At 62.8% G+C, this 24,472-nt stretch overlaps 1 protein-coding gene across 1 annotated transcript in view; it reads right to left on the minus strand.

Moving 5' to 3' along the window:
- Positions 1-2,752: 2,752 nt before the first annotated feature.
- HUNK (hormonally up-regulated Neu-associated kinase) overlaps positions 2,753-24,472 on the minus strand; it is a gene marked incomplete at its 5' end in the record, with an annotated part of 56,645 nt that continues 34,925 nt past the window's right edge. Inside the window, 8 exons of the mRNA XM_080656982.1 lie at positions 2,753-5,550; positions 7,794-7,974; positions 10,019-10,066; positions 12,944-13,027; positions 14,457-14,619; positions 17,683-17,815; positions 21,651-21,778; positions 22,684-22,819. Of these exons, the coding sequence (XP_080513108.1) occupies positions 4,928-5,550; positions 7,794-7,974; positions 10,019-10,066; positions 12,944-13,027; positions 14,457-14,619; positions 17,683-17,815; positions 21,651-21,778; positions 22,684-22,819 (1,496 nt within the window). The 3' untranslated portion in view covers positions 2,753-4,927. The remainder of the gene's footprint in view (positions 5,551-7,793; positions 7,975-10,018; positions 10,067-12,943; positions 13,028-14,456; positions 14,620-17,682; positions 17,816-21,650; positions 21,779-22,683; positions 22,820-24,472) is intronic.

The raw sequence follows: 24,472 nt of genomic DNA on the forward strand, positions 1-24,472 counted from the left end.
AGCTGATCCATGATTCTTTCTCATCACTGATGTTTCTATCTCGCTCTCCCTCTCCCTTCCTCTCTGAAATCAATAAATATGTATTTTTAAAAATAATGTCAATTAAAAAAAGAATAATAAGCAAGACAGCCCTGAGAAAGGACAGCTGAGCGGGCCTCGGGCTAGAGATGAAGACTGGATCTGGGCGACAGGCAGCGAGGTGGTGAGTTATTGGCCAGAAGGCAAATGGACAGACCGATGGAGCAGAACCCGGACCCCCAAACACTTCCGGTTGGGCTTTATAACCGAAGATTCGCCCTGCAAATCAGCGGAAACCGTAGCTTCTTGACGAATGGCTCTGAGCAGCTGGCCATCCGCCGGGGACTATTTCTCTCCCCAGCCACCTCACACACCTGGAAAGCACCCCCAGATCCACTGCAGGTCTAAGTGTGACCAGCAAGACAGGAGCCATCGCAGGCCCGATGGCCTTCAGGGCCCACGACCCCTGCCACACTGGGAGCCTGGGGCAAAGGTTACGCCGCCCGGCAGGTGCCAGGCCGGCGGGGTGATGGGCACGGCCCCAGGTGGGGCACCGGGCTCCTGCCCCTGGAGGAGTGGACGGCGTCACAACCCCACAGCTCGTGCCTGGCCCAGAGTCAAGGGAACTCAGGGCCCACACACCCCTGGGGAGGGCGGCTGGGGGTCCTGAGTGGATCCTGAGTGCCGACTCTGGTTTGGCAACAGCAAACGCTGACCAGACTAATGTCTTCCAGCCTCAGGCCTCCTGCGGGGAAGGGCCTCGGGGCCGCCCGGTTCTGCCGGGCTGCCTGCCTGTGCACCCCACCTGCAGCCCCTGGGGTGACACCTGCTCTTCTGTGGGCTAGACGGCGGGGGAGGGGGGGACACAGGGAGGATCAGCTACAGCGCCTTCCTCTTCAAAGGACTGTGAACTAGTCAGTTCTCCAGGGAAGCAGAACCGATGGCTAGACCAGTGGATGGGTGGATGGATGAGTGGATAGGTGGGGGGTGGATGGATGGAAGGGTGGATGGGTGGGGGGTGGATGGACAGAAGAGTGAATGGATGGATGGATGGGTGGGGGGGTGGATGGATGGGGGGTGGATGGATGGGTGGGTGGATGGATGGGTGGGTGGATGGATGGGTGGGTGGATGGATGAGTAGATGGGTGGATCGGTGGGGGGGTGGGTTGATAGGTGGAGGGGGGTGGATGGATGGAAGGGTAGATAGATGGGTGGATGGACAGATGGGTGGATGGATAGATGGGTGGATGGATGGGGGGTGGATGGGTGGGTGGACGGATGGGTGGGTGGAAGGATAGATGGATGGATGGGTGGGTGGGTGGATGGATGGGTGGGTGGATGGACAGAAGGGTGGATGGATGGATGGATGGGTGGGTGGATGGACAGGTGGGTGGATAGATGGGTGGATGGTGGATGGATGGACGGACAGGTAGGTAGATAGGTAACTAGTTATGGAGATGGAGGGGGAGAGAGTGCGAGAGGGAGATTATGGCTCATGTGGTTATGGAGGCTGAGGCATTCCAATCGGCCTGCTGTCCGCACGCTTCAGACCCAGGAAAGCCTGACTGAGACCGAGGACCTGAGCACCAGGGGAGCCTGGGAGGTGAGGGCCAGCCGTGGGCAGGAGGAGGTGGCTGAGCGTCCCAGCTCCGCCAGGGGGGCAGGAGCACGGGAGGGAATGCCCCCGCCCCCGCCCTTCACGCTCTCCTCGCCCCCGTGTCGAAGCCACAGCAGCATTTCTGTAGGAAATAGCTCTGCCCTGGCTGGTGTGGCTCAGTGGACAGAGCGTCGGCCTGCAGACTGGAGGGTCCCGGGTTCGATTCCGGCCAAGGGCACAGGCCCAGGTTGCGGGCTCCATCCCCAGTGTGGGGCGTGCAGGAGGCAGCCGATCCATGATTCTCTCTCATCACTGATGTTTCTCTCTCTCCCCCTTACTTTGTCTCCGAAATCAGTAAAAATATATTTAAAAATAAAAAGAAAAAACAAACAAAGCTTTCTTGAGGCCCCAGTTTTGTCTTCGGAAAAGCTGGGGTTCAGTCACATAACCCCAGGTCCCTTTCTGTCCTCAAATGTTCTGATTACTGCCCGGCCGGTGTGGCTCAGTGGTTGCGCGTCGACCTAGGAACCAAGAGGTCAGGGTTCGATTCGGGTCAAGGGCACATGACAGGCTGTGGGCTCGATCCCCAGTAGGGGGCGTGCAGGAGGCAGCCAATCAGAGTGTCTCCTCACTGATGTTTCTCTCTCTCCTTCTCCCTTCCTCTCTGAAACCAATTTAAAAAATTAAAAAACCAGGTGGCCCGTCACGCCCCGTCCCCGCTCCACCAACTCCAGGCTTCTCACAGTCTCACTTCCCCCCGCGCCCCCCGCCGGGCCACCGCACGCAGGGGCCGCATACACACACGCCGTGCTCCGTCACGGAGGGAGTCAGGTCCTCTCCCCGCCCCCCGCGCCTTTCACCGTTCCCGGGAGATCCCGAATCCACAGCCCGCCCCCACCCCAAGAAAAACGCTGACTCGCCCCGCACTGCCACCTGCGGGTGCCAGCCCACGGCGTCGGTGGACAAAGCAGGGGCACGGGAGCAGGAGACGCCCCCCCCACACCCACCTCAGCACCCCCCGTGACTGTCCCTCGTGGGCCGAGAACGTGACTCAGAAGATGGTGCAACCGCCCGCATCGCACCCGTCGTAGGAGGAGCAAAGGCTGGCTCCCGGGCAGCACACAAACGCAGCAGCCGTCAGGGTGAAGGAGAGTGTATTTCACAGTCGCACGAAAGCACAGACACCGAACAGCGGGACAAGCACGGGCTGCTCATGCCCAGGTGGCACGCCACGTCTCCTCCTGGAGCCCAGACGATGAGTCGTTCCGTGGGGGACTCGGGCCGACACGGGCGCACACGCAGAGACAGGCACGGCTCACAGACAACGTGCTCGTACCGACCGGAGGGAGTCGGGTTCTCGTATAAATATCAAAGAACAAAGCATCGGACATTTCCCCACTCACTCGATCTCACAGATCCGACAGGTGCTCACACACACACAGGTGAGCCCCTCGCTCCCTCCCCCTCGCCGGGCCGGGAGCAGCCCGAGTCCGCAGTTGAGGTCACCGGTGTGGCCCGGCGGGTGGGCTGTTCGGGAGAAGGCCAGCGAGGACGGGGACAGCGACAGGGATCTGGGCGAGGGCCCGCAAGGCAGGTACACACAGCGGGGAGCCACCCTCAAAACAGGTCCCTTCCCGATCGAAACCAAACTCATGTCCACAGACAGGCCTTTTCCAGATGCTTCTCTCGGCTTCCAAAGCTCTAGTTCCCATGGAATGTTCCGGAACCCGGACTGGAGCCAGACAAGGGAATTGCAGCCGCAGCCGGGAGCCCGACTCGCTCCTACCAGGCCCCACCCAGGGAGCACAGCTGCAGGTCCCGTCCAGGTGAGCGAGGCGGGGCCCTGCAGGGGCTCTGGGCTCATTAAATGCCCCCCTCCCCTCGGCCAGGCAGATGGGGGCTGGGGCAGAGGTCTCCCTGGCAGACAAGCAATGAGCCGCCCTGCTCCCTGGCACTGCCCGGCTGCCATGCAAACGGGCACGGTCTTTGAGGACACATCCTGGGGCAGCCGCTGTGGTGGCTCGTGTTCCTCCTGCACAAGCCAGACCAGGGGACCCGGCCGCTGTGTGAGCTGCCCCTGAAGTAGCCCCTGTCCAGCCTGTGCAGGACCACGTGGTCCCCAGGCCGCACAGGGACGTGGAGCCGAGGTGCGCGCTGCTTCCATCCTGGGGGAAGGTGTGAGCACGGGGCGGGCACTCGGAGCCTTTTTCTCTGGGAAGACCTGGGGCTGAACTGGGCCAGTGATCCCGCCAGGCAAGCTCACGGCAAACCGGCTCTGCGGGAACCAGGCGGGCGCGCTCGCTCTCCGGGCAGCGAGGAAACCGCCTGCACTGCGTGGAGGTGCCGTGCCTCCCAGGTGCATCCGCGTCCCACCTCACCCGTCTGCTCGCTAAATAACCCGCCGACACTGGGCTCCGCCTCCCGAGGGGCAGGGCCACGCCGACACAATGGCTCCAGCCTACAGGGCGCTGGGGCCCTGCAGGTCACATGGGCACTGGCCACCACGCACCACCTGTGTGACCGCTCACGCCCCCACGCCCATCCTCCCCTGCAAGCACGTTCGGTGGAACCACTCCCAGCCCTCCACCGGGTCTAAAGTCATGTGAAAGGCCGTCTCCGGGGAAGAGGGCTCAACCAGCAAGTTTCACCCATGAAAGTGCCAGAATAGATGGGTGGATGGGTGGGTGGATAGATGGGTCCCCATTGTCGGCTTGGTCTGTGCCCGGCTGCCCCTGCCCACTGAGGGGCCAGCACGTGGCCGCGGGTCCTGCCCGTTGTCCCGCGAGGTCCGGCTGGCGATCCAGGACAGGAAACCGTGGCTGGATGAAGGGCTTGAGGACGTGGCCTCAGTCCCTGAGGCGGTGACCATGGCTGAAGGGAGAGTGATCCAGGGGCACAGCAGAGCACAGTGAGGGGGGGCCTGGTAACAGCCTGTCACCGGAGCGCCCGGGGCCGATGCAGGTGCTCCCCGGGGCCGATGCAGGTGTGCACTCTGATGCAGGTGTGCACTCTGATGCAGGTGCACCGGGGCCAATGCAGGTGTTCGCTCCAGCCCAGATGAGGGGGGTGGGAGGGAGGAAACAAGCGTTACTGGCTGTACCCCAGCCCACCCTGCAAGGGAATTCCAGCATCTGCGGGTCCCGACGCCAGACTGGGTGGAGCAGGCGTGGGGCCTGTGGGTTCAGCTACCCCCCAGGTGGGAGCTGCATGGCTGGAGGCTGGGCCGTGCGGGGGGTCCTGAATCTTCGCCTGCAGGACTGTGGGGCTCGTGCCGTCGCTGTCCTCGGGGTGCCCAGTTCCTCTGCTGCCCGGTTAGCACTGGCCCTGGACCGCCTGGGCCACGTCGAAGGTGAGGCTGGCGGGCACCGTGGGCTGCAGGCTGGCCTCCAGCGGCCGGTCTGCGGGGGGCTGCAGGCTCTGGTGCCTCTTCCTCAGCATCTGCCCGATGCCCATCATGGGGAACCGGCCCCGGCTCTTCACACAATGAGGGCTCCCCAGGGGCTGCGGGGCACCCGCACCGGGACCCAGGGCAGAGGGGCACACGCCCCCCTCTTTCGGGAGGCAGTTCTCTTCATGAGCAAAGGAGACCAGGGTGGGATGCAAAGGAGTCTGGAGAGGGGACGGGCTTCCAGGCAGCAGGGAGGGGGACAGCGCCCGCTCCCCGGGGGAGCCCAGCGCCCTGCAGGGGTGGGCCGGGGGCAGCAGGTCCGGCGGGTCCTCGCGCTCCACGGACTCGAAGGAGCGGACCATGTCCAGCACCAGCGGCTCCTCTCTGGGGGCGATGCTGCTGCCCCCGGGGCCCTGCAGCGGGGGCTCCGGCTTCTTGACAATCCGGGGGGTCCTGGGCGGGGGGCCGGGGATGAACTCCATGGAGGAGGAAGCCACACAACTGGGGTCCGAGGTTTTGCGGAAGATACCGCGGCAGCTGAAGGAATCTGCACACCGAGAGAGCACAGGGCACCGTGAGGGCGCCAGCTCGGTCCCTCCCGCCAGCGCGGCTGCAGCCTGGCTGAGACCGGGCGCCACCGAGGCCACAGGGCAGCTCCTGGTGGAGGGGCACAGGCTGGCACCGAGGCCACGGGGTGGGGTCCTGGGTGGAGGGGCCAGGCTGGCACCGAGGCCATGGGGCAGCTCCTGGGTGGAGGGGCCAGGCTGGCACCGAGGCCACGGGGAGGGGGGTGTCTCCCGGGGGGAGGGGCACAGGCTGGCACCGAGGCCACGGGGAGGGGGGTGTCTTCTGGGGGAAGGAGCACAGGCTGGCACCGAGGCCACAGGACACAGATCTGCCTCCTGGCACCAGCGTGGCACCTGCTGTTGCTTGGTTGCTGAAAGGTCTGGGCCCTGCAGAGCGTGTGAATTAAAGGTCCAGGGCCCTGGCCGGGTTGGCTCAGTGGTTGAGCATTGACCTGCGGACCGAAGGGTCCCGGGTTCGATTCCAGTCAAGGGCAGGTACCTCCTCCCCGGTGGCAGGCTCCGCCCCGGCCCAGGCCCTGGTCAGGGTGTTACAGGAGGCACCCATCCATGTCTCTCTCACGTCGATAGGTGTTTCTCTCCGTCTCTCCCTGAAGGCCCAGGGGAAACGTCCTCGGGGGCGGTTTACACAAGGCCCAGGCTCCGAGGGCAGCCACCGAGGCGCCGGGGCACGCAGCCCGACACGCGGAGGACGCGGATGCTGGGAGGGCCGTTCCCTCACGGCTCCTTCTCCATGGTGACAAGCACATGACACACGTCGACCGTCTTCCCATTTTACGTGTCCAGGTCAGCAGCGTGCGGGACAGTCACACTGCCACACAGGCCTCTTCCCTGGCCAACCTAACACTCGGGCCCCACTGACCACCCCGCACCGAGCCCGGGGCCCGCCATCCTCCTCCCTGTCCGAGCGTGGCCACTCGAGGTCCCTCCTGGAAGTGGGTCTACACCAGGGGTGGGCAAACTTTCTGACTCAAGGGCCACCATGGGTTCTTAAACTGGACCGGAGGGCCGGAGCAAAAGCATGGATGGAGTGTTTGTGTGAACTCATATAAATTCAAAGTAAAGGAGTGGAGGGGAGAGCAAGAGAACCCTCCTCTCTTTTGGCTCCGCGGGCCGGATAGAACAGCCGAACGGGCCGGATCCGGCCCGCGGGCCGTAGTTTGCCCACGGCTGGTACACCTTTGTCCTCACTTAGCGTGACGTCCTCAGGGGTCATACATGTGGTATGCAGCCCGGGCCTTCTCAATGCTCCCTCATGACCCCGATCCCAGCGGATCCTCCTTGTGCTCTGACGACACGGACAGAAACCCTCTCTGTCTAGGCCAGTGGTCGGCCAACTCATTAGTCCACAGAGCCCAATACCAACAGGACAACGACGGACATTTCTTTGGAGAGCCACATTTTTTAAACTTAAACTTCTTCTAACGCCACTTCTTCAACATAGACCAGCCGTGGGCAAACTACGGCCCGCGGGCCGGATCCGGCTGTTCTATCCGGTTCTCTTGCTCTCCCCTCTGCTCCTTTACTTTGAATTTATATTAGTTCACACAAACACTCCATCCATGCTTTTGTTCCGGCCCTCCGGTCCAGTTTAAGAACCCATGGTGGCCCTCGAGTCAAAAAGTTTGCCCACCCCTGACATAGACTCGCCCAGGCCGTGGTATTTTGTGGAAGAGCCACACTCCAGGGGCCAAAGAGCCGCATGTGGCTCGTGAGCCGCCGTTTGCCGACCACTGGCCTAAGGCAATGAGCCAGGCCTGGTTTCCACACCGAGCCGGGCAGGCAGTGCCCAGGTCGGCAGGCGGTGCCCCCAGAGAGCAGCGCCCCAGCGTGGGGCCCAGGAAGCCGGCCTCGCTCCTGTGCGTGGGCTACGCCCGGCTCCGCCTGCCACTGCACGTCCGACGGCCCAGCAGGGCCCAGCTCAGGACAGGCCACTGCACCCCACCTCGGCACCCACCATACTGCACCCCATCTCTGCTGTCTCAGGCCCCCCCTGCCCAGGTGGCTGACAGCATCGGCAGACCTGACTGAAGTGCTCCCAGGTGGCCTCCTCGGGGCACTAAGTCTGCTTTCCCACGGGCCCGGGATCCTGTCTGTCCTGGGGCCCACGCAGCCACGGGGAGGGGGCACAGCGGCCACGGGGAGGGGGCACAGCGCCCGGCAGCTCCGTGCGTGCCAGTGGCCGAGGGCGGCCGCGCTCACCCACCTCTGTCGGGGAGGCCGGGCCTGGCGGCCTTGCGGTCCCGCAGCGGGGCCCGGGTGCTCTGAAGCTGCGTCACGAGCGAGGCGGGGGGCTGCCTGTGTGCCGGCAGCTGCTTCTCCAGCTTCCTGGGAGACGGCCGGTGAAGGAAATCCCCCCTTTTCTCTTGCTCTTTGGGCTTTTTGTCCTGCAAATCAGAAGCGAACACGCGCTGAGGCGCACACGGGGCCTAGAGCGCGATTCCCCGTGGGACGGTCACCCGAGACCTGAGACCCAGCTTTCCCCAAACCGAGCCCGGGGACCCTACCGGGACCCCTCCGCCTGCCCTGGGCCACCTCAGGCTCCAGCCCCCCTGGCAACCTGCACTCTGAGGTGCTCCAGGAGGCCAAGGTCACCCGGGGGCAGGGGGTCAATTATTCTAGAACAATCTGGGCGAACTAAGGCAAAGCAGAAGGGCCTCTGGAGACCCGCCGTCCCACGTGAGCGAGCCCTGAGGCTCTGCCCACGGCAGCGGCTCTGCGCAGGGACGGAGCCACAGCTCCTGGACGGGACATCGTGCACGTTGTCAAGGCGCGGAGCGGGGCCGGGAGCCCGCACCCTGAGCCCCCGGCGAGTGTCTGACCCGGTGGAAATGGTCACTGTGTCCGTAAAACGGGCAGCGCTGAGCCAGCTCTGCTGCAAAGGCTCTAGAAACCCCTTTGAGGGCCTGGGGGTCGGGACTCCAACCAGGGGACTCGGCGTCCCTGGGCAGTTCCACCATAACGGGGACTGGAGAGGTGAAGAACGAAAACGTTCACTTTGGGTCTTACTTCAAAGTTCCTGACACTTTTTTAAAAAATATATATTTTATTGATTTTTTACAGAGAGGAAGGGAGAGGGAGAGAGAGCTAGAAACATCGATGGGAGAGAAACACCGATCAGCTGCCTCCTGCACACCTCCCACTGGGGATGTGCCCGCAACCAAGGTACATGCCCTTGACCGGAATCGAACCCGGGACCCTTCAGTCCGCAGGCCGACGCTCTATCCACTGAGCCAAACCGGTCAGGGCAGTTCCTGACACTTTTAAAAGTGAAGTTTCTTGAGCAAAGGGGTGACTGACAAAGGGGCGTTGGCAGGGGGGGCCAGAGCCCAGAGCCGGGGGTGGAGTCCCGCCAGCCCTCAGGGCATCTGTGACGGGCAAGTTCCCGTGTCAGGTGGGCTGGGCCACGCACCCAGGGTTTGGTCACAGCCGTTCAGAGGCAGATGTGAAGGGCTCAGAGGCAGGTGTGAAGGGCTCAGAGGCGGGTGTGAAGGGCTCAGAGGCGGGTGTGAAGGGCTCAGAGGGGGGTGTGAAGGGCTCAGAGGGGGTGTGAAGGGCTCAGAGGCAGGTGTGAAGGGCTCAGAGGCGGGTGTGAAGGGCTCAGAGGGGGGTGTGAAGGGCTCAGAGGCGGGTGTGAAGGGCTCAGAGGCGGGTGTGAAGGGTTCAGAGGGGGTGTGAAGGGCTCAGAGGGGGGTGTGAAGGGCTCAGAGGGGGTGTGAAGGGCTCAGAGGCAGGTGTGAAGGGCTCAGAGGCGGGTGTGAAGGGCTCAGAGGCGGGTGTGAAGGGCTCAGAGGGGGGTGTGAAGGGCTCAGAGGGGGGTGTGAAGGGCTCAGAGGGGGTGTGAAGGGCTCAGAGGCGGGTGTGAAGGGCTCAGAGGTGGGTGTGCAGGGCTCGTTGTAGAGGAGGAACATGGCAAGAGCAGCCTTAGAGTGCAGCAGACTACCCTGCACCAGGGGGGCCTGTAAGTCAGGTGAAGGTGGCAAGGGGAAGAGACGGAGGGGTCCTGAGGACGGGGGGTCCTGAAGGAGGAGGGGTGGTCCTGGAGGAGGAGGGGGGGTCCTGAAGGAGGAGGGGTCCTGGAGGAGGGGGGTCCTGAAGGAGGAGGGGGGTCCTGAAGGAGGAGGGGTCCTGGAGGAGGGGGGTCCTGAAGGAGGAGGGGGGTCCTGAAGGAGGAGGGGTCCTGAAGGAGGAGGAGGGGTCCTGAAGGAGGAGGAGGGGTCCTGAAGGAGGAGGAGGGGTCCTGAAGGAGGAGGGGTTCTGAAGGAGGTGGGGTCCTGAAGGAGGAGGAGGGGTTCTGAAGGAGGAGGGGTTCTGCGTCCAAAAGGCTGTGGGACTCAACCTTCCCTGGGTGTCCAAGCATGAGACACACACACAATTCGTGCTATTTCCCTGGAGGGCCAGCCGATCCGTCCTGACCCCCCACATTCTTACCTGCACGGCATGGAATTCAAGGTCTCGTGTCCAGGTGTCCAGGGAGGCCTGTGGAAAGCAGCATTCGTCACCATCCACAAATCTGCACCTGCTGTCTATTCCTGCAGGCTACCCCGCCCCCGCCCCCTGCCCCCATCCCACCCCCTACCCCTCTACCCCGCCCCCGCCCCCTGCCCCCATCCCACCCTCTGCCTCTCTATCCCACCCCCTGCCACCTGCCCCTCTACCCCGCCCCCGCCCCCTGCCCCCATCCCACCCTCTGCCCCTCTACTCCACCCCTGCCCCTATCTACCCTCTGCCCCTCTACCCCACCCCCGCCCCCTGCCCCGATCTACCCCCTGCCCCTCTACCCCACCCCCTGCCCCCATCCCACCCCCTGCCCCTCTACCCCACCCCCGCCCCTTGCCCCTATCCCACCCCGTCCCTCTACCCCACTCCCTGCCTCTCTATCCCACCCCCTGCCACCTGCCCCATCCCACCACCTGCCCCTATTCCACCAGCTGTCCCTACCCCACCCCCTGCCACCTGTCCCTATCCTACCCCCCGCCCTCTACCCAGCCCCCTGCCCCTCTATCCCGCCCCCTGTCCTCTACCCAGCCCCCTGCCCCTCTACTCCTGCCCTGGGCCCCTCTACCCCCGCCCTGGGCCCCTCTGCCCCGTCCCCTGCCCCTGTTAGGGAGTCAGTCGCTCCAGTGATCACACAAGAAACCAAACTCCCGAGTCACCCTGGAAGCGCTGCAGGTGCCCTACTTTCCCGGCGCACGGGCGTCTCGGGAGACGCATAAGCAGGTCAACGCGTTTTCTCGAACAGCAACACCTCCCCAGGGAGACGGTACCAGGTCAAGCAGCAACACCCAACCGGCACCCTGACGTGCTCCTGCCCAACCCGGCGGCGTCCCCACGGCGACCACTGCTCGATTTCCCGCAGCACGGACGGCTCGAGAAACTGCACTTCTAAGTGTCCGGAACTTGGAAGTAAGACCCCAAGTGAACGTTTTCGTTCTTCCCCTCTACAGGCCCCGTCATGGTGGAACTCACAGGGACGCCGAGTCCCCGGGTCGGAGTCCCGACCCCCAGGCCCTCAGAATGGGACCTCACGTGAAGACAGGGTCAGGGCAAGCCCGGGGTGTCCCCCATGAAGCGTGAGGACAGGGGGGTGGTGTGTCCTTTGCCTTTTAAAGGAGCCAGGGGGTGTTACCCTGTTAATCAAGTTAAAATGAGGTCACTCGGTGGATCCTAATGCGGTGTGACTGGTATGCTTATAAAAAGGGGAAGTTCGGCCCGGCCGGTGTGGCTCAGTGGGTGAGCATCAACCTTTGAATCAGGAGGTCACGGTTCGATTCCCGGTCAGGGCACAGGCCTGAGTTAAGGGCTCGATCCCCAGTGGGGGACGTGCAGAGGCAGCTGATCCATGATTCTCTCTCACCATGTCATCATGGATGTTTCTCTCTCTCCCTCTCCCTTCCTCTCTGAGATCAATAAAAATTCATATTAAAAAAAGGGAAAAAGACACAGAACACAGGCAGGGAGGCTGCTGTGTAAGGACGGGGCCGAGACCACATGGTGCTGCTCCAGGCCCAGGAGCCAAGGATGCCAGCGGCCAGCAGAGGTGGGGAGGCCGGGCGGACGGTCCCTCGGCCTCGGAGCATCATCTCGGGCCTCCAGCCCGCAGCCTGCGTCCTCGCCGCTGGCTAAGCCCCGGAAGGCGGTACCCTGTCCTGTCCGGCCGCCTCGGCCCACTGTCCTCCCGGCGGTGACATGACTGACACTACGAGAGCCCTCCCGGCTCTGTGTGACGGCTTCCACAAACCCGCACGCGTTAGAAAAGCTCGAACACGAGTGGCTTCTGGCTCCGTGTGGCTTCCATCAGCCAGTTTAGAAGTGATGACTGTCCCACCTTGACCCCCGGGGTCCTCAAGGGCCCCCTTTTCAGGAAGAGGAGTCCCTGGGTGTGCGGGCTGGGGCTGAGCGGGCACCGGTGGAGGGGGGTCCGGACTCCCCTGAGCTCGTCCTCCGTGGCCAATGGCCTAGGAAACCTCCGCTTTGGCAAGGGAAGGGTCTCAAACCTCGCCGGCCCGGAACCCACCCCCCAGCCCCCCACGCCCCTGCCCCAAGGTGCTCCCGGAGGGGACGTGTCTCGTTTTCACAGACATAACCCCGCCTTTCCCGGGAAGAGGATGCGGAGACAACGGCCCGGCCCTGAAACCCCAAGAGGGAAGGTTTCTCCCCTTAATTCAGGCCTTTGTCTCCTAGAACAGACGCGGGATTGAGGCCTGGGGTCTGTCTGAGGTTCAGACAGCCGGCAGAGGTTCCAGCAGGGAAGGGACACGGTCCGTTAGGGGCAGACCAGAGCGGAGGCTGGGGCGGGGCCCCCCGGGGGATGGGATGGGATGGGGACAGGGGAGGGGTTGGAGAGTTTTAGGAGTCGAGTAGGCAGAACCTGGTGACAGACTGGCTCTGAGGCAAGGGGAGGAAGGAAAAGTACAGGTTTCTGTCCTGGGCTGAGGGTGGGCTGCCATGAGGAGACAGAGAGGCTGCCCTGGGCAGGAGGGTTAGAAGGCCAAGCGGCTGGAGCTCAGGGAGTCCGGACCCCCCTGCGCCCCCCCCCCCGCCCCCGTGCCCGCTCAGCCGCCGCCCCCACACCCGCCTTCCAAAAGCTCATCTCGATCCTGGACCTGCTGGTCCTGGAATCCTGACTGCACCCCAGCAGCCTCATCACCCCAGAGTGGACGGGGCGGGTGGGTGGGGGTGTGGCCGGGCACCGCCGTCTAAGTGCCCAGCACCCAATGCTCGGCCACAGCTGAGAAGGGGGGCTCGGGTCCCGCCGAAACGGCTTCCTCCCCCCAACCCCCACCCCCACCCCCCGCCCCCCACGCCAGCCCCCAGCCCCCCCCCACGCCGGCCCCCAGGGAAGCGGCTGCTCACCTCACAGGGCTCCCTGCCGGGCCGGCACCTGTCCCCCGGGCAGAGCGGGGCCTTGGAGCAGACGCCGTCCTGCACGTCGGATTTCTACCAAGAGAAGAGGAAACCGCGCTGACCTCGCGGAGACGGCCGCGTCCGTTAGGCCGTCATTCATTTTCAAACCCGGGCTGGGCCGAGAGCCCAGAGCCAGGCCCCTGCAGAGGCCACCCCAGGACGCCCGTCAGGACCTGCTCCTGCCACCGCTCGGCCGGGAAGCGCCGGTCCCAGGGAGGTCCCGCTCCTTGCTGGCCTCAGTGCTGTCTGAGCCGTGGAGTTCCTCTAAGACAGGCGTCCTCAAACTACGGCCCGCGGGCCACAGGCGGCCCGCCGGGGACATGGATCCGGCCCGCCGGGTGCGCTGCCTGTCCTGCTTAGCAGCCGACGCGTCCCGGGCCCGCAGTGCGCATAGGAATTTGTTCATAGTTTTTTTTTTAAACTATAGTCCGGCCCTCCCACGGTCTGAGGGACAGGGAACTGGCCCCCCGTTTAAAAAGTTTGAGGAAAGCTGAAACCGGTGTGGCTCAGTGGATAGAGCGTCGGCCTGTGGATTGAAGGGTCCCGGGTTCGATTCCGGTCAAGGGCATGTACCTTGGTTGCGGGCACATCCCCAGTGGGAGGTGTGCAGGAGGCAGCTGATCGATGTTTCTCTCTCATCGATGTTTCTAGCTCTCTATCCCTCTCCCTTCCTCTCTGTGAAATATCAATAAAATATATTAAAAAAAATAAAATAAAAAGTTTGAGGACGCCTGCGAGACGTGCAAGCAGAGCCCCAGGCCCCGGGCTGGGGGATCACCCACTCGGAGCTGCTGCACAGGCTGCAGATGTGGGTTATTCGCTTCCCCACACGCAGCCCTCGTCCCTGCCTGCCCCACCCCAATGAAGGTCAGTTTTTCTTTTTCCTTCTTTGTTAATCCTCACCGAGGACACTTCTCCGGTGATTTCTTTAGAGGGAGTGGGAGGGAGGGAGGGAGGGGCAGAGAGAGACTTCGATGTGGGAGACACGTGATTAGTTGCTCCTCGCAGGGGCGCCTACCAGGGCCGGGGAGGAGCCTGCCACCGAGGCGCCTGCCCTTGACCAGAATCGAACCCGGGACCCTTCCGTCCTCGGGCCGACGCTCTGCCCACTGAGCCACACCGGCTGGGTGCTTTGCTACTGTTGTAACCCCGTTCGGGACAGTCAGCCTCACCTCAGGGTGAATGAACAGCGTAGACCCGAGTCAGCTGTGGGGAGGCCATCGTCACGGCGCCTTGTCCACAGGGGACACGCACACGCGAGGGCACTCACCCCACACGGACAGGAGGGCACTCACCCCACACGGACAGGAGGGCACTCACCCCACACGGACAGGAGGGCACTCACCCCACACGGACAGGACACTCACCCACACGGACAGGGGGACACTCACCCCACACGGACAGGACACTCACCCACACGGACAGGGGGACACTCACCCCACACGGACACGGGGACACTCACCCCCGACACGTAGCGCTCGAGCTTCTTGTTCAGGAGGAAGTAGACGGCGAGGATGTGGCAGGCGCGGTTGGCCAGCACCGTGTTGATGACGTCGCTGTTCTTGTAGCCCAGCTTCTGGGTCATGTGCAGCACGACGCTGGGGCTCAGGTCGGCCAGCGAGATCCTGCGGGACGGGCCGCGTCAGCTCTCCCCCGGGCCCGGAGGGGCACCCAGACACGGGGACAGTCCACTGAGGCCCGGAGGGGCACCCAGACACGGGGACGGTCCACTGAGGCCCAGGAGGGACGCCCAGACACGGGGACGGTCCACTGAGGCCCGGGAGGGACGCCCAGACATGGGGACAGTCCACTGAGGCCCAGGAGGGACACCCAGACATGGGGACAGTCCACTGAGGCCCAGAGGGGACACCCAGACACGGGGACGGTCCACTGAGGCCCAGAGGGGCACCCAGACACGGGGACGGTCCACTGAGGCCCAGGAGGGACGCCCAGACACGGGGACGGTCCACTGAGGCCCAGGAGGGACGCCCAGACACGGGGACGGTCCACTGAGGCCCAGGAGGGACGCCCAGACACGGGGACGGTCCACTGAGGCCCAGGAGGGACACCCAGACATGGGGACAGTCCACTGAGGCCCAGGAGGGACACCCAGACATGGGGACGGTCCACTGAGGCCCAGGAGGGACACCCAGACACAGGGACGGTCCACTGAGGTCCAGGAGGGACACCCAGACACGGGGACGGTCCACTGAGGCCCGGGAGGGACGCCCAGACACGGGGACGGTCTGCTGAGGCCCAGGAGGGACACCCAGACACGCAAGAGAACCCCGCGGTCATTCACCTGACTTCCCATTCGGGAAAAGGCCACACACACAGAGGTGGAGGGGATGGTGAACTACCCTAAATGCCCCATGTGCCATGTGAACACTCCTTCCTTCCTCTTCCTTCCTTCCTTCCTCCCTTCCCTCCTTCCTTCCTTCCCTCCCTCCTTCCTTCCTTCCCTCCTTCCTTCCTTCCCTTTCCTTCCTTCCTTCCCTCCTTCCCTTTCCTTCCTTCCCTCCTTCCTTCCTTCCTTCCTTCCCTTTCCTTCCCTCCTTCCTTTTCCCTCCTTCCTTCCCTTTCCTTCCTTCCCTCCTTCCCTTTCCTTCCTTCCCTCCTTCCCTTTCCTTCCTTCCCTCCTTCCCTTTCCTTCCTTCCTTCCCTCCTTCCTTCCTTCCCTTTCCTTCCTTCCTTTCTTCCTTCCTTCCCTCCTTCCCTTTCCTTCCTTCCCTCCTTCCTTCTCTCCTTCCCTTTCCTTCCTTCCTTCCCTTTCCTTCCCTCCTTCCTTCCTTCCCTTTCTTTCCTTCCTTCCCTCCTTCCCTTTCCTTCCTTCCCTCCTTCCCTTTCCTTCCCTCCTTCCTTCCCTTTCCTTCCTTCCCTCCTTCCTTCCCTTTCCTTCCCTCCTTCCTTCCCTTTCCTTCCTTCCTTCCTTCCTTCCCTTTCCTTCCTTCCTTCCCTCCTTCCCTTTCCTTCCTTCCCTCCTTCCTTCCTTCCCTTTCCTTCCCTCCCTTTTCTTCCTTCCCTCCCTCCTTCCCTTTCCTTCCTTCCCTCCCTCCTCCCTTCCCTCTCTCCTTCCTTCCTTCCTTCCTTCCTTCCTTCCTTCCTTCCTTCCTTCCTTCCTTCCCTCCCTCCCTCCCTCCCTCCCTCCTTACATACTTTAAACCCCAGCCACCATGACATTTCATTCCTAAACACAGCAGTGTGCATCTTTTAGCACACAGATGGGGAACCCCCTTTCTGCCGGGGCCGGTGAATATTTATATAATTCCAGGCCACACAACATTATCAACGTGCCCGGCAGCGGCTCAGAGGTGAGCAATGATCATACGTGTAAATCCCGTTGCCCAGGCACATCTGAGCCGCCTGCGGCCGAGGGTGAAGGTGCCCTCTACAGGGTGAAGGTCACAGTTCGATTCCCGGTCAGGGGCACGTGCCAGGTCGCGGGCTCGATCCCCAGTAGGGGGCATGCAGGAGGCAGCTGATTCATCTCTCTCTCATCAATATAAACTTTTTGTTTTAGAAAACTTAAAAAAAAAGAATACAATGACTTGAAGATTGCCAAAATGCTGAACACTTAGGCTCCATTGTTTAAAACAACCTGGTGATGTCTGTGTGGGAAGTGGCCCTGCCCCTGGCCAATCAGACTAGTCACCTGACTCCAGTCCTGGCCAATCAGACTAGTCACCTGACTCCAGTCCTGGCCAATCAGACCAAGGTCACGCGGCCCTGCCGCTGGCCAATCAGACCACAGCCTCCTAGCATCACCCCTGGCCACCCACCCGTGGGCACCCTCAGTCAGTGCCCCCTCCACTGGGCGGTCTGGGTGTGGGGCACCTCCCGGTGGGGCTGGGGGTGGCGGTGAGAGGAGGGACAGGAGCAGGCAGACACCCCATCTCTGCAGAACCAGGACAGCTCTGCCCCCCGCACCCTGCTGCCTGCTGCCTCAGCAACGTGGCACCCCTCTCCCTGAACCTGTGTTCTCAGACGGGAGGTGTTCCGGACCGCGAGGTGGCCCTGAGTAAGTTCTCCTTACGTCGCGTGGAGGCCACTGTGGTCTAACTGCCCCGTGTCACCAACAGCCTCCCCGTCTTCCCTCCGCCCAGAGCCAGCGGGAGGGACAGGAGGCTGTCCGGCCAGACGTCCAGCGGCAGCTGACTGACCGGCACGTTGACTGTAAGGTTGGCCTGTGACGGCATTTCCCTCTCGCCTCGGGGAGATGCAGGGAGGCAGCCCCACCCACCCTCCGCCAGGCAGCCCCACGGGGGTGCAGGATGGTCGTCCTCACAGCCTCCTGCGCTCGGAGGCGGCTTGTCTGGGCTGGGTGGGTGGGCGGGCGGGCGGGGGGGGGGGGGTGGGGGGGGCAGCCACAAGGCCACCGCGTTTTCAAGAGCCACGGACAGCTTCCTGCCCAGACCACTCAGGTGGCCTCTGTGGTGCCTGGCCGACCTGCTGGGGAGGTGATGGGGCGGGGCCTACCCCCTGGGGAGGTGCAGGGCGGGGCCTACCCCCTGGGGAGGTGATGGGGCGGGGCCTACCTGCTGGGGAGGTGATGGGGCGGGGCCTACCTGCTGGGAGGTGCAGGGCGGGGCCTACCTGTTGGGGTAGGTGACACAGGGCGGGGCCTACCTGCTGGGGAGGTGCAGGGCGGGGCCTACCTGTTGGGGTAGGTGACACAGGGCGGGGCCTACCTGTTGGGGTAGGTGACACAGGGCACCCTGCCCGTGTGGCTCTCGTGCAGCCAGCGGTTGGCCAGCGCTTGATGGATGTTGGGCCTCTTCACGGGGTCGGGCTCCAGCAGCGAGCGCAGGAAGCTGACGGCTCCTGTGGAGACATGTGGCCCAGACACCCGGTTACAGGAGGAGGCAGATGCCACGGAGACTCAGGCAGGGGGCCCAGCGCCCCCCCACCAGCCGCCGCAGCCCCGAGCCGGCCCCTGGCTCTCTGGGGCCACAAGTTTACGGCGTCTAGGACGCCCATCCAACAGGTACACTGGGGCCCGGTGCCCACACTGCCCGGTGCCCCGTGCCACCCTCTGAGCGAGCTCAGCGATGTCCCAGGTCCCGGCTCGAAGGGAGCGGTGAGCAAAGAGGACATGCTCCGCTCACGGCAGGTCCCCGAGCTCGGAGGAACCAGGGGTCGGCGCCTGGAACCAGACCCTCTAACGTGGCCGCCCCGCGTGGCAGCGGAGGCTCGGGAAGCCAGGGAGGCGTGTTCTTTCGGCTCCTTTCTTCCAAAGCCTTCTCCACGGCCGCCCTGTGGCCCCCGACACGCCACGGCCGCCCTGTGGCCCGCGCACTGAGCCAGGCGGCACCCTCTGGTCCGCGCACTGAGCCAGGCGGCACCCTCTGGTCCGCGCACTGAGCCAGGCGGCACCCAGGCCGCGGGACCCCAGGCCCACTTGGCCGAGTCCATCGGCTGATGCGACCCCAGCGCTGCAAAGTGCTAAGTGAACTCGGACAGCGACTCAAGTTGCAAGTCCTGGTTCGTGTACCAAGGTCGGCAGAGGCGCCCTCCTGGAGACCCACGCCCCGATGGCCTCTGCTCTGTGCGGACCCTAAACTAAAGGGGCCGGTCAAGTTCATGCTGACTCGCTGCACACCTGGGCTCGCTGCAGCCACGTCCGTCACCTGGGCACGCGGGGGAAGGACCGGGTCCGAGAAACCACTGACCAACTGCCAGGTCCCTCCAGCCCCTCCTCCCATCCAGGCCACGCGAGCCTGTCAGAGGCCGGGTCCCCGCGTCCAGCTCCCGCAGAGCGCCCGGGAGCACGTGCAGCCTCAGCACGGGGCTGGGAACCTTTCTCCTGCTGAGGGCACTGGCGCTGATGACATCACTCACGGCCACACGCCGTTATCGACCTGCGAATTAGCCTCCGGCGTTCGGTCAGACGTGAACTAACGGCCCCAATGCCCTGGCGGGGCCAGACCCTCACGCGGCCCACGGAACGGACATCCCCGCCCCTGCGGTCGGGTGGAGAGCAACGGGCACAGCCGCATGACCCGGAGAAAGGTTTCTAAAGCGCGTGACAGTCACAGGCTCCGGGACCTGAGGCATGCCGTGGACTGTCCTCTGTGGGGCAGGGATGCCGGGCACTGCTCCGAAACGAAGGCGCGGTCTTGCGTGGCCGTGGGACCGTGCTGGTGTCTCGATCTACGGAGCAGCGTGACCCTGTCCTTGCGGTATCCGAATGGTTCCCGCCTGACGTCCAAGGTCCAGCTCGCCCACCACAGGCCCCGAACTGTCTCCATCGGCGGGGCCCCCCAACGTCTCTCTCCGCCTCTGCAGAGCCGTCCTCCGCTTCCTGAGATAAACTGGCCTCCGAGGAAAAGCCTCCGAATTCTACCTCCTCCCGGGCCTCGCTGTCACTCAGCTCTGACCTTTACCGAGTGGTGGGCGCCGTCTGTCCACTGGTTTCTGCAGGGAGGGGTGAAGCTGAGGAAAGAGGGGCTGCCCGGGGGGCGTGGCTCAGTGGCGGAGCATCGACCTATGAACCAGGAGGTCAGGGTTCTATTCTGGGTCAGGGCACATGCCCGGGATGCGGGGATCAATCCCCAGTGTGGGGCGTGCAGGGGGCAGCCGATCGGTGACTCTCCCATCACTGATGTTTCTCTCTCTCTCCCTCTCCTTTCCTCCCTCTAAAATCAATTAAAATATTTTATTTTAAAAGAAAGAGGGGCTCGTACTAACCAGTTTGGCTCAGTGGATAGAGCGTCAGCCTGTGGACTGAAAGGTCCCAGGTTCGATTCCGGTCAAGGGCATGTACCTTGGCTGCGGGCACATCCCCAGTGGGAGGTGTGCAGGAGGCAGCGGATCGATGTTTCTCTCCCATCGATGTTTCTAACTCTATCCCTCTCCCTTCCTCTCTGTAAAAAATCAATAAAATATATTTAAAAAAAGAAAAGAGGGGCTCATTGTGATGCCAGGACCAAGCCCAGAGAAACACCTTTTGCTGGCCGTGCCGCCACGGGTAACTCCTCCGGGCGCGCTCCCAGGCAGCGGGTGAGGTCACAGAGGTCACCGCCCTTTAGAAAGGTAACGGGTAGGAGACGCGTGGACCCCAGAGCAGCTGGAGGCACATCTAGCCTCTGTGTGTGATGGCTGGGCCTCCGGACAGAACTCCCCAAACTGCTCTTCAGTGGTCTGAAAAGCAAACACCCCCTCCTCCTGGGAACCTCGACCCCCCCTTTCTCCCTCCCCACTTCTCCCGAGTTCCTAGACCAGCTGTGGGCAAACTACGGCCCGCGGGCCGGATCCGGCTGTTCTATCCGGTTCTCTTGCTCTCCCCTCCGCTCCTTTACTTTGAATTTATATTAGTTCACACAAACACTCCATCCATGCTTTTGTTCCGGCCCTCCAGTCCAGTTTAAGAACCCATTGTGGCCCTCGAGTCAAAAAGTTTGCCCACCCCTGCTCTAAACCTACCCGTAACGATTCGTTCAACATTTATTAACTCCGAGCTGTACCCCATCTCCCCTGAGCACAACTCCCCCCTCCCCCCCCACCCGCACAGGTAACGCCTCCGCGCCCCCCGCCCCCCCCTCCGCCCCGCCTCCCTGGCGAAGGTGCGAGTGTGGACAAACCAGGTCACTTCAGACCGGAGTGCTTTTCCGCTGGGATTCCATTTTGCCAACAAATTCAGGGTCAGCTTCACGGATGCTTATAAACTCAAGGGCAAGATACGTAACAGCCGTAACGTCAAACGCCATCTTCGTAACGACTTTCCGTAAGTTGAAAAGGAATAATTACTTTTTTCAGCCGCACGCCTCACCTCCTGTGGCTAAAAAAGCTGAGCGTATTCTCAGCAGCCAGTTCGATGCTTGTCAACACCAACCTGAGACCGGGGACTTGAACTGTGACCTGAACCACAGAATAAACTGTATAATTTACTGGATCTGAAACCAAACCCTGGGGTACGCACTGTCTGCTGAAATGGGAACCCGCCGACGTGGGGGCGTGTACTGCCAACACCCGCCGGCCGGCTAATCAGGCGGCGGAACCTGCGTGTCTAACAGCCTCTGTCCCTCGACTCCCAAAGAGGAAAACAGACCACGGGCCAGCCTCCACTCAGACCGGCCTTCCCGGCGGGGAGCTGGGGCGAAGACACCACCGGACGCAATTACAAATGCTCCTCTCAGAGCAGCGCTGAGAGAGGGTGGGCGTTCAAGCAATCGCGCGGGCAGGAGGCCCCAAGAGCCTTCCCTGCGTGAAGGGGACGGAGGCACTGGGTCGGAATTCTTTTTTTTTTTTTTAATATTTTATTGATTTCTTACAGAGAGGAAAGGGAGAGGATAGATAGTTAGAAACATCGATGAGAGAGAAACATCGATCAGCTGCCTCCTGCACACCCCCCACTGGGGATGTGCCCGCAACCCAGGTCCATGCCCTTGACCGGAATCGAACCCGGGACCCTTCAGTCCGCAGGCCGACGCTCTATCCACTGAGCCAAACCAGTCAGGGCTGGGTCGGAATTCTAACGGGGAGGGGAGGGAAGGAAGCAGGAGAGGTGACGGCGTGGCCATCCAGAGCTGGGAGACCCAGGCACTGGAGCCGAGTCCCAGCTCGGGGAGGCCTCGGGCCACCGTGGTCCTCACCCCCCCCTGCAAAACCGAGCCCGCGCCCCCGTCCGAAGGCCCGCGATGCGCAGCAGGTGCGTTACCTGTGGAGAGCTGGGTGGGGAGCGGGTTCATCTCCTTGTCCACCATCTTCTGGTACAGAGCCCTCAGGCTGAACGGCTCCACGGTGAAGGGCAGGGTCCCGGTCAGCATGGCGTACATGTTCACGCCTCTGAGAGACAGCGCGAAAGCAGAGTGAGGCCCGGAGAGCAGGACGAGGAGGGCAGGGCTGGGCGACCTTCCTGTTCTGTCCCTTTCCAGAACCTTCTAGAACAGGGGTGGGCAAACTTTTTGACTCGAGGGCCACCATGGGTTCTTAAACTGGACCGGAGGGCCGGAACAAAAGCATGGATGGAGTGTTTGTGTGAACTAATATAAATTCAAAGTAAAGGAGCGGAGGGGAGAGCAAGAGAACCGGATAGAACAGCCGGATCCGGCCCGCGGGCCGTAGTTTGCCCACGGCTGGTCTAGAACCTCAGCATCACACGGCAGCAGCCGGGTGAAAGGCAGGGGCGCGCGTGCAGCTGTAGACACGGCATTGGATGATGGCACAGAGGAGTCTGCACCTCTAAGAGCTGCCCTAAAGCCGGGCCCGTGCGGCTCAGGGGCTGAGCGTCGGCCTAGGAACCAGGAGGTCACGGTTCGATTCCCGGTCAGAACACAGGCCTGGGTGGTGGGCTCCATCCCCAGGGTGGGGCGTGCAGGAGGCAGCCGGTCCATGACTCTCTCTCATCATCGATGTTTCTCTCTCTCCCTTCCTCTCTGAAATCAATAAAAATATATATTTTAAAAAGAATCATTAGACATCTGTCCCAGAGCCTCTACTCTAAACGCTCTCATCAAACACCTGGGCGTCTACGAGCCTTTTCTGCGTGTGAAGGGGACGGAGGCACTGGGTCGGAATTCTAACGGGAAGGGAAGGGAAGGAAGCAGGAGAGGTGACGGCGGGGCCATCCGGAGCTGGGAGACCCAGGCACTGCAGACAAATCTCAGCTCGGGGATGCCTCGGGCCACGTTGGGAGGGGCCGCGCAGACCAGGCCGAGAAGGGGCGCTCGCTTCCCGAGCTGGGGACTCACATGGACCAGACGTCGATTTTGGGGCCGTACTTCTTCCTGGCGAGCAGCTCGGGCGCGGCGTAGGCGGGGCTGCCGCACTGCGTGCTGAACGGGTCCGAGTGGCCCAGGATCCCGGCGCAGTTGCTCAGTCCGAAGTCTGCAAAGGGCGGACAGACGGCTCCGGGTCAGAAAACGGTGGACGTGAGGGAGGCCGGGAACAAAGGCAGCAGGAAGGGGAACCCCCCCGGGCTAACGCCTCGCAGCGTTCAGAACCCCGGCAGCTGCAAACGATCGCGCGGACACCGGTCTCCGGTCTCGGGCAGAAGGGGTCAGCGGGGGCACCCTGGCTCCTCTGGACACACCTCCTGTCAGGCCTCCCTGCAAACCCAGCCCAGCTCCAAGAACGTGGCGCCCACACCCGTTTCTCTCTCCGTCTCGGACGTGAGCCGCCAGGACGGAGCGCTGTGCTCCCCAGGACCCGCGGGAGGCACGGCCACACCCGGCCTGGGCCACAGGGACCCCGCTTCCAAGCGGTGACTGGGAAACGGTGGGGACGCTGACTGTCTGGGGCTGGTGTCCCCGTAGCCCTGAGTGACATGCGACCCCACCATCTGGAGTTGATTTTTTCCTGCAAATCTGTAGGAAAATGCTCCCAGTGCAGGAACATACGGTGGTCGGAAGGGGGAGGAGGAAATGCACCCAGTGACTCAGACAACGCGGAGGGCGGCTGCAAGAACAACGCCAGAAGGAGCCCTGAGAACAGGCGAAGTGAGCACAGGGCTTTTTAAAAAAAAAAAAAAAAAAAAATGTTTTTATTGATGTCAGAGAGGAAGGGAGAGAGAGAGAGAGAGAAAAAAACATCCAGGATGAGAGAGAGTCATGGACCGGCTGCCTCCTGCACGCCCCGCACTGGGGATGGAGCCCACCACCCGGGCCTGTGCCCTGACCGGGAATCAAACCCTGACCTCCTGGCTCACAGGTCGATGCTCACCCGCTGAGCCACCCGCCGGCAGAGCTTTGCTCCGGGATGACAGGCAGCGGGGAGAGGAGAGCAGAGCGGGGCACCTGCCGGCCCAGGTCCTCCTGCCCTCGGTGCTGCGTTTTCCTCTGACCTTAAAGGCAGGTGTTAGCGAGCGAGTCGAGTTCTGCCTTGTCGGTGTCTCGCCTCCATCTCTGTTGCGATCAGGATCAAGATCCTGGCTCCTGCCCTAACCGGTTTGGCTCAGTGGATAGAGCATCGGCCTGCGGACTCAAAGGTCCCAGGTTCGATTCCGGTCAAGGGCATGTACCTTGGCTGCGGGCACATCCCCAGTGGGAGGTGTGCAGGAGGCAGCTGATCGATGTTTCTCTCTCATCGATGTTTCTAGCTCTCTATCCCTCTCCCTTCCTCTCTGTAAAAAATCAATAAAATATATTAAAAAAAAAAAAAAAAAGATCCCGGCTCCTGCTTTGAACATTGAGGGAAATATCACGGTTCTCGCCCCCAGGGAGGACCGTCAGCCCCCGGGGCGCGGTGGGACAGGGGCTGCGCTCAGAGACCAGCTCACCCTCACCCTCACCCTCAGAGGGCATTTTCCCATTGAGAGCGGAAAGGAGGTGGGGAGGGGGGAGAGAGACACCCATGTGCAAGAGACACATTGATTGGTTGCCTCCCACACGCCCTGACCAGGGTCAGGGATCAAACCTTCAACCCAGGGACGTGCCCTTGGCCGGGAATCGAACCCGAGGCCCTTCCGTGCGAGGGCTGATGCTCTAACCCAGGCGTCCTCAAACGACAGCCCCGCGGGCCACATGCGGCCCGCCGAGGACA

The sequence above is a fragment of the Plecotus auritus genome (assembly GCF_963455305.1).
Source record: "Plecotus auritus genome assembly, chromosome: 2".
Classification (NCBI taxonomy): domain Eukaryota; kingdom Metazoa; phylum Chordata; class Mammalia; order Chiroptera; family Vespertilionidae; genus Plecotus; species Plecotus auritus.